The 10,014-nt window shown below is 36.3% G+C and overlaps 1 protein-coding gene across 1 annotated transcript; it reads right to left on the bottom strand.

Moving 5' to 3' along the window:
* Positions 1 to 5,108: 5,108 nt before the first annotated feature.
* LOC133172047 (complement C1q-like protein 2) lies at positions 5,109 to 5,589 on the bottom strand. Its single transcript, XM_061306851.1, has one exon. The coding sequence runs from the start codon at positions 5,521 to 5,523 to the stop codon at positions 5,149 to 5,151; it is 375 nt and encodes a 124-aa protein (XP_061162835.1). The 5' UTR covers positions 5,524 to 5,589; the 3' UTR covers positions 5,109 to 5,148.
* Between the last annotated feature and the right edge of the window lie 4,425 nt (positions 5,590 to 10,014).

Raw genomic sequence — 10,014 nt, 5'->3', positions numbered from 1 at the left:
AAGTCTCTGATGAGACTGTAGCTCTACTGGTTATACTTATGAAGGAAGATAAAAGTAGCACTGGGACTTGAAACTTTGCAACAACAATAAATAGAATAATGATCCTTGGTTTTGTTTCATTTTTGTGGCAAGATTTATTGCAATCAGACTAAAACTTTAGGATGGGTAGCCTTTTAAAACAATTTTACAGAAATTTTGATTTAAGTTACCATGGTAACATCATTCAACAAAATCAAAAAAAAAAAAAAAAAAAAAAAAAACAACAACAATTATGTATCTCAGTGTGGTCTACTTGTATGCCAAGTTACAATGAAATCAGACAAAAAGTGTAGGAGGAGTAGCGTTTTGAAAGTATTTCAAGAAAATTTCTATTTTTAGTAACAATGGCAACACTATTTACCGAAATCCAAAACTGGTATAGAGAATTATGTATTTTAGTGTAGTCTTCTTGTGTGCCAAGTTATACTAAAATCAGACCAAAACTGTAGGAAGAATAGCGTTTTGAAAGTATTTCAAGGAAATTTATATTTTTAGAAACCATGGCAACACCGTTCATTGAAATCAAAAACAGATATACATAATTATGTATCTTATTATAGTCTACTTGTGTGCCAAGTTATATTGAAATCAGATCAAAACTGTAGGAGGAGTTTTTCACAGAAATTTCTATTTTTAGTAACCAAGGCAACACCGTTCATTAAAATCAAAAACCGATACACAGACTTTTGTACCTTTGTATAGTCTACTTGTGTGCCAAGTTATATTGAAATCGGACCAAATCAGTAGGAGGAGTAGCGTTTTGAAAGTATTTCATAGAAATTGCTATTTTTAGTAACCATGGCAACACCGTTCATTGAAATCAAAAACCGATAAGCAGAATTATGTATCTTAGTGTAGTCTACTTGTGTGAAATCAGACCAATACTGTAGGAGGAGTAGCGTTTTGAGAAATTGTTTACAGACAGGCGAACAGACCGACCGACGGACACCATGTTAATTAAAAACTCTACGTGATCGGAAGGTCGTGAGTTCGAATCACGGCCGCGACTGACCCAAGTCGATAAAAAATAGGTAGCAACTGTTCCTTCACCAAGCGCTCGTCATTTGAAGTAAAGTTGTGGGTTCTTCAGATGAGACCTTAAAAACAGAGGCCCCGTGTCACGATAGGCGTTGGCACAATAAAGAAACCTCACTACTCAATGGCCCCGAGTGCCGAGTAAAGGTCTATATTTGAAGCCCTTCACCGGTATATGGTGACGTCTCTATATTAGTGAAAAATTCTCGAACGGGATGTAAAACAACATTCAATCAATCAATTATAAATTCAGTGGTACATACACCTTTCATCAGTTTTTGGTTAAAGAATATCATATTTCATGCGAACCTATACGAATGCCATATCCTAGCTTTTCCCCATGTACCCCAGTACAAGAAAAATGGCAGTGATGTTCTTTTGTAAAGGAAACGTTGCATTTGGCACTTAGCCAAATGAACTAAAAATACTGGTATATATTGAGTTGACATAGGGCCGTCAATAAATATTGTTAATCGATAAAACGTTGTCTATATCGAAATATTGAATTACTGGCTCGGACTATTTTCTCCATTCCCATCTTTCCGACCGAAATTCCTCCAACTTTTTTAATCAAACATCGGACATGTTTCTTGTGCTTTTTCAACATCTTTTGAGCTCGAATACTGTTCGTTATCCCCACATATTTCACCTAAAAATATGCCCTTGGATGTAGCTTATGTACCGTGCTCTTGAACACCGAGGTGTAAACTCTACTAAATTGAGCTTATACCGATGTTAAAATAGTAGCAAACTAGTGGGTATTCGTTTTTTTTACAAAAAAAACCATGTCTCCCCTTCTTTACCAACATTAACGAATGCAAATATATGATCAGGGTCAAAAATAATAATGCAGTGCATCTCAACTCAAATTCTGTGTACAAAATCTCAAGTCTTCATGTCAAACGGATCTCAAGTAATGCTCTGGTCGTGTTTTTCTTAAGTTGACCTTGAAGAAAGTGGTCAAGGTCAAATATTTTGATGCAGTGCATTTAGTCTCAATGTTGTCTTTCCTTGTTCCAAGTTTGAAACCCTAACGTTAAAAAGTTGTCAAGTTATGACCTAGACTATATTTTCATGTAAACGATTGACCTTGAATTTATTAATAGGTCAAGGTGAAAAAAAATGTTGGCATTCACCCTTCCTCTATACCACCTCTCCATGTTCCAAGTTTGAAGTCTTAATGACAGGGTTCTCAAGTTATGGTCTAGTCATGTTTTCTCTATTTGACCTTGCAGAAAGGGGTCAAGGTCAAAATTTTGAAGCGCTGCATCTTGTAACAATGTCTTTTTTCTATATTACAAGTTTGAAGTCCTAATATCAAAGAGTACTCAAGCTAAGGCCTGGACTCTATTTTGATGTAAAAGATTGACCTTGACATTATAATAATTGGATCAAGGTCAAAAATTTTGGTGGCATGCATCCCTCCTTCATACCACTTCTGCATGTTCCATGTCTGAAGTCTTTATAACAAAAGATTCCTAAGTAATGGTCTAATCAAGTTTTTTTCCCTATTTGACCTTGAGGAAGAAAAGAGGTCAAGGTCAAAAATTATGGTGTGTTGCATCTTGAATCAATTTCTTCTTTCTCTGTTACAAGTTTGAAGTCCTAATATCAAAAGGTACTCAAGCTATGGCTTGGACTATATTTTGATGTAAAAGATTGACCTTGACCTTATAATAAGTGAATCAAGGTCAAAAATTTTGGTGGCATGCATCCCTCCTTTATGCCACCTCTACATGTTCAAAGTTTGAAGTCTTAATGTCAAAAGGTTCTCAAAATATGGTCAGATCGTGTTTTTTTCCCTATTTGACCTTGAAAGCAGAAAGGGGTCAAGGTCAAAATTCTAATGCAGTGCATTTTATCTTAAGGTCTTCTTCCTATGTTACAAGTTTGAAGTCTTAATATCAAAGGGATCTCAAGTTATGGGCTGAACTCTATTTTGATGTAAAAGATTGACCTTGACCTTATATATAAGTCAAGGTCAAAAATGTTGGTGGCGTGCACTCCTTCTCAATGTCATCTATCTATGTTCCAAGTTTGAAGTCTTAATGTCAAAGGGTATTTAAGTTACGGCCTGGACAAAATTTGGATGAAGAAGAAGAAGAAGAAAATCGACAAAAACAATATGTCTCCCCTGGAAGGGGAGACATAATAAATATTGCCTAGAATACCGGCCGTGCCAAGCACTCCACCAAACCACACTCCTTAAGGTCCTATGAAAAAATATGTAGTTCTCCCTAGACTTTGTAAGGAAAATTTCCTTGGGTAGAACTCATAGTGTCGAAAATATCGGTCTTGCATTGTAGATTTATTCACTAAATGGATACACTGATGCTTTTGCTGTACCAAATACTGTGGCAAAAACAGAACCGAAAATATTTCTCTATGAATTCATTCGTAGGTTCTGGTATTTCCCTTCAAGTTAATACTGACCAACGTTAAACAATTTTGGCGAAAGTTAATTTAAGAGATAAAAATAGAAATCGAAAAAGTGGTAATTATCTACTTAAACGAGTGAGGAAGCTTATATCTTAATTCATTCATTTAGCGAACCGGTGTACAAAATACAAAGCAATCACAATAATCTCATGAATGCAGGACCGATGGTTTCGGAAGGAAGTTTGATACTAGTACACATTGCTAAATACATTATTCCAAAAGAGCAGACCTTATCAGCTTCGTAACTATCTTCGAACATTTCTCATGATCCATGGCGTTCCAGGCACAAAGTCAGCAATATGCCTCCTCTTTTTCACAGGCTTCTAACTTCACGCCGCTCTAAGAGGAAGATCCTACGCCACTGACACCCAAAAGTGCGGATGTCTTTCTACAACCTGTTGAAATTACCACCTGTACATGTCCAAGAATTCAAGATCGTTGAACCTCTAAGGAAGGTGATAGCAAAGGATAGAAAACTTAAACCTCCACCTCTGAATGTAGGAGTTCGGCGCTCCAAAGACATGGACCGGTGGAATTCCAGACTCAAACAGTGTTAAATACAATTTTAATTTCCAGTTTTCTACTAAATTATGATATTCACGGAGTAAGGAGTTGATTATTACGTCGCAAGTTCGAAACTCACTGTGGGACGTGGACACAGGTCCTTCGGATGAGACCGTATAAACCGAGGTCCCGTGTCGCAGTAGGTACTGGCACGAAAAAGATCCCTCACTGCTCAATGCCCCGAGTGCCGAGCATAGGTCAAAATTTGCCGCTCTCCACCGGCAAGTGGTTGCGTCTCCATATGAGTGAAAAATTCTCGAGAGGGACATTAAACAACAAAAAAATGAACCCATTCATTAAACAAATCCCATCTTCTGGGTTCGCTGGGACTGGTTTTTTTTTTGTCTTTTTTTTTTGAAGTTACCTAGATTGTGATAAAATCTGTGATTGCTCTTGAATGCGAAATTTTCACTTACTAAATTTTCTGTTGCCCTTGTGGCGCAGTGGTTAAAGCTGAGGTCTTGCTTCGCTTTAGATCAGTTAATCTTAAAATGCGGCCTTCCACTGGCAATGGGAGGCGTCCTCAGATGAGAGCATGTTCTCGAAAGAAAGAAAGCAAGCAAACAAACAAAAATACAAATTTTCCGAGTATATTACCAATAGCATTTTGAAATTCTTTCTATAACATGTATTAGTAAGTACGTGTATATAAAAATAACTAAGCAGTTTGTGTCATTTTGTCTGCGCTTGTAGGAGAAAAGAATTTCAATAAGGTTGTGCATTTTAGTATATGATCAATTAAACCGTGGCCCGAATCCAGTAGGCATCCAGTAGACAAGGATATTTGAAAGAGGTGTCATTTTTGTTTTCATGAGGCAAAAGCTCTAATAAGTAGATTTTAAATTATATGAATTTGCTGCTTTTGACCTCACCAGGCCTCAGTTTACTGGAATCCATGACACACCTCCCAACTTCTCCTGGATGCTTCATTCCAAATTTGGTAACAATAATTAGCAGTTTTATAAAAAAAAAACTGTTAAAAAGCTGAAAAAGTTCAATAAATTACGGCCAAATTTTCCCCCTATGTTTACATATAAACTAATAACAGTAAAAAGTAAACATAAGCATGTATCAGTTTATCTTCCAGCCAGCAAAGGATGACTTTCCGTGATAATCACTGCCGATGTTTCCGATATTAGCGTCACCCTGAGTGCGTACAAACACGTCATCACCCTGATTGGCGTGAGCGACAACTACTCCCGTAACACTGTGGTCGTCAGTCACGGCATGCAAGAATACCGAACCCAAACTGATTTTGTTTACCATCAGTTCCGTGCCGTGTGTCGCATGATTCCACAACCTCATAACCCATGTAAAGACGTAGAGACCAGACTCTGGGACGATAAAAACTCCTGTATTTGGATGGTAACCATTGCCATCGTTTGTGATGACCGTGTCAAAGATCAGGGTGTGATAACTGCTAGGATTTACCAGGCTGGTGGACATGTAGGCATAGAAAGCGACATTACCCTCCGATGGAGCTTGTGTTGGTCCAAGTAATCTCTCTTTGAAGAAAGAAAACGAAATTCTTATTTAAATTATCCTTTTGTATGGGTTTTGGTAATGAATGCAAATAGATGTTGTACTATGAATTCAAATTGAATGTCTAGTGAATTCAGATTCTAAAATATAAATTTGTAGCTAGTGAATGATTTCACGCAGAATAAGTAAAGTCTGGAAAGAACAACATCAAAGCTTAATCAATGCTTTACATTAACATAAAAAAACATATTCAGTTGTATTACTCCGCCACTTTATAGACCGGAATTAAAAGGCCATTTACAATTTTACATGCATCACATCCTCTTGAGGGAAGGTTTTGTCTACCTTAATTTTCATTTTGACAACGCAAAGATTTCTGAATTTAATATGCCTACTTCTTAAAACAGATGTGCCGTCTTGTAGTGTTCTGTTGTACTGAATCTTTTGAATTGCGTCCTCAAGACTTTTAATCCGCGCGGTATCCTCTTTTTGAAGCTCCAAGCAGGAGACAACTGTTCGCTTCAGTTCCGAAATGTTAGTGATATATTCAAGATTAGCATGTTCTAGTTTGAAGGTCCTTTTTTCCATTTCTTCAATGCGATCATTTTGGATACGGATGACTTCACGAAGCTCGTCAACTAAGTTATGAAAAGATTTCAGATCTTCTTCTAGCTTCAGGATCCTTTTGTCTTCTGTTGATTGTCCATTTATTGAAAGAAAACGAAAGGACAGAGTCAATAAACAATAAAGAGTCCACATAGTAAAGAATCTACATGTATATGGTTCTGTGATCTGTAGTCCTCAATTAAAATTGATAAGACGAGTCAATGCGCAATAAGTGGTTGTTTATCAGAACATTTTCCGGTCAGTTAGATGTTAACTGGGTTATCAATAAATACATACCTAACATTCTATAAAGCACTATCGTGCTGTAAACTGACCGAACACTAGAGGAAAGACTTTTCATCAAATTGCTATACTGAGTGTATTGAAAATATAGTTCCGTTTCCGTAGCAGGTACATGCTTACGTTGCTGGTTTCAACTAAACTAGCAATTGCAAAGCTTGCCAAAACAGGTCCCCAAATCATATTAGTCCAGCACATTTTTTATGCAGACTGATCAAGGTTTAATGATGAAAAGGTTTATGAACAATGATGTAAATAATATAGATCGTGAATGGAGCAAAACACAGATCCATGAAAACACCAGACGTGGGACCAAATGCCTAAGAGGAGCGTGCATCCCATGTCGATGGTCACAATCGCCTTGAGCCTTCTGTATTGATCAGGTTAACAGGGTAATTCACAGTCTAAATGAGTTTGAAAGATTAGTTAGATTGGAAAGATTAATTCGATTTTGATTAGTTTGATTACAATGGCCTAGCAATTGGTATGAAACGTGCGTGTCAAATTCAACACAAAGATAGGTTGTATTTGCAAACAAGATCATTATAACGATTACGAATTTGCAAAATGTTGACTTTAATTTATGCTAGCTGTTGGAAGCTCTGTAACATTGGATTATCAACTTATTTGTCATTAGCCTGTGTCAATTTATTAATTGGTCGTACTCAGAACATAATCTTGTATACCAAATCAGTTGGGAGACATAAACAAGCATATGCAGGTGATAGTGGAATATTACTACAAAACTGAGAAAGTTGACGATGGAAAATCGGGAGTCATCTCCTTTGTTATATAGTTTGTCATTAATGTCTTTATTAAGTAAAACATGAATACGAGGGGTGATCAAAAAGTTCGCGAACTATCTCTATATTTAAAAAACCACAATTCAGATCAGAATGAAATTAGGCACATACATAGTCATACACATGTTCTATAAATAGCAGATGTTAAATATTGGGCGCGTTTGATTTACTTACACCGCTTACACCGTGTACATCTTTCTTAATCAAGTGCATGGGTGTAGACTTTTAGTGTACACTTTCTTACACCAAATTTAGGGCATGTGTTGAAAAGTGTACACTGAATCCAATATGGCGGAGAATGGTACTATTGAAAATTTAAGAAATGATTTTATGTAATATAAAGGATAAGAAATCACATTCAAGTTGTCTTTTGTGTGTAAGTGATGACATTGAAATTATTTTTTAATCATTTTATATCATTTAGTCAATTCTTATTGTATTTTAATTTTCTTTTCACTTTAAACCAAAACGTTTTAGCCCCACACTGGCGAGATGCAAAACATATACTACACCATATACACTACACTTCGTAAAATGCACTTGATTATACACCACCACCTTTCACACCGGTGTACACCAAGTTAAGTTAAATCAAGCACGCCCAATGTTTTGCTTCATGTTTGTGACGTCAGTATGTAGGTCACTTGTGACAAAAAAATGGTTGACTCAGTCGTACTCGAGCAACGAACGACTGTAAAGTTTAACATATATCTCGGAATTCCTTTGCAGTAGAATATGATAATTTGTACAAGGTTTATGAAGACAAAAGACTTACCAGAAGTTCAATCATTAATTGGATTGAATTTTTTAGTGAAGGCAGGGATATGGTTAAAAATGATGTTTATTCTGTTGCCCAGCGAAAGCAAGACGGTAAAAAGATATGTCCTTAGATGAGCAATTTGTTTTAAAAGATCGACGAGTTACAGTAAGAAAAATAGTTGAATATCTGAGCAATAATATACAGGTAAACTTCGTTATCTCGACATCGACGGGACCATCGGAAAATGTCGAGATATCCGAGGTGTCGAGATATCAGAGTTGAGACTTGACGTCCAAGATTTCACTGCATAACCAAACACATACATGTGTATAAGCTTATACGTACATGACTTCAATATAGACTGTAGGTCAACTTATTTCAGCAATCCCTCTATTTTTATTAAAAATCTAAGAAGTTATTTTTAAAAATCTTATTTATAAAATTTGTTCTTTCTCTTTATCGAAATCGTTCTAAATTTTTGTAGTTTTCCTTCCAACATTCGCGTGTTACTTGCTTTTTTGTCAGAACAGGATACGAAATGCGCTCTATAAACTTCGAACCGAACCGTATAAACATGATAAAGTCGACATCTGAGATTCGAAAACATATTAAATGCGTAATTTTTTTTTCTTATTTCATTCAGGAGAATGTGCATTAATATTTTTTAAGAGATTTGTGTATCTAAAGTAACGTAGTGATATTACAGATGCATGAATTACGGATGATTCGGTTAATCGTGTCGTTAATCGGATTATTTCCTGTTGAATGCATTTTAACTACAAAATATTATTAGAACATCGTTTAATTCTTTAGTTTGAATTTATTCAATATGTTTATTAGTCTTTGTAATTTAGTAATCTTTTTCAATTTTAAAAGTTATGTTAGGTTTCGACATAAATAAACACCTGTAAATTTAAGCAGAATCGTGTAGATTTATCAGTGATATTACCCAAGCTAAATATTAAGCAATTAACGTTTCAAAGACGCCGAGGGGGCTTTGGATTCACCTACAAACACAGTCTATAGAATTAATTAAGCAGCGTGCAGTCAAAACATGGGTGTGAAAGGTGTGAATTTTTGACGACGTCGAGATACCCGAAGCCGTCCGTGCGTGACGAGCGACCCTATCTGACAAACAGTTACGTTCAGTGGAGCAGAAAATTGCTGATGTCGACATATACCAGGTAAATTTTGCTCTTGGGACTGTGAATATACGTCGAGATAACCAGGGTTGTCGAGATTACCGATGTCGACATATCAGAGTTTTTGCAAATCATTTATATAGTAAATACTGCCGGGACCGCGGACGGACGTCGACATATCCCAAGTTGTCGACATATCCGATGTCGAGATACCGAAGTTTACCTGTAGTTATCATATCCCTAAATTTATCGTTTACTTTAGACATTAAACATATGAGATATGAAAAAAGAAGACGCCGATACTTTTTCCACATTGGATAAACGACGCTCCCGAGACAGAGGACTCGGGTTGTGATGGTCACCATGCTAATTCTTGGAAGGGATATCTTTATCCACCTATCATATTGCCGAGATTTGGCCATTTCTGACAGATGGTCTGCTCTTGTTATAAAAGATTACTTGCATGGTAAGAAATATAAGATTCGGAAAAATCTCTTAGCTTCTGTGAACAGACCGCTATGAAGCATGTCACGTGACCGCCTGGATCACGTGATTCGCGCATGGGCAGGACAATGGCAGATGTGCATTAAAATCGGAGAGGACAACTTTAAAAAATAATGAACACTGAAACCTCATTTCATTTCTTTTAAGGAAGTAATTTAATTAGTTCGCGAACTTTTTGATCACCCCTCGTATATGAAAAATATGAAATATATTTGGCAAATCATGTGATGTCTGTTATTTCAGCAGAAGATCTCCGCAGAAGAATCAATAATCAGCGTTCGACCATTTAGACAAAGAAAGTTAATTAACAGTTGGAGAACATTTCAACCTCGAAGATCAC

The sequence above is a fragment of the Saccostrea echinata genome, unplaced genomic scaffold (genome assembly GCF_033153115.1).
Source record: "Saccostrea echinata isolate AGI-Se365-2 ecotype Australia unplaced genomic scaffold, CSIRO_AGI_Sech_v1 ptg000054l, whole genome shotgun sequence".
Lineage (NCBI taxonomy): Eukaryota > Metazoa > Mollusca > Bivalvia > Ostreida > Ostreidae > Saccostrea > Saccostrea echinata.
The sequence above is the reverse complement of the archived record's forward strand: the minus strand, read 5'-3'. Positions and strand labels throughout refer to the sequence as shown.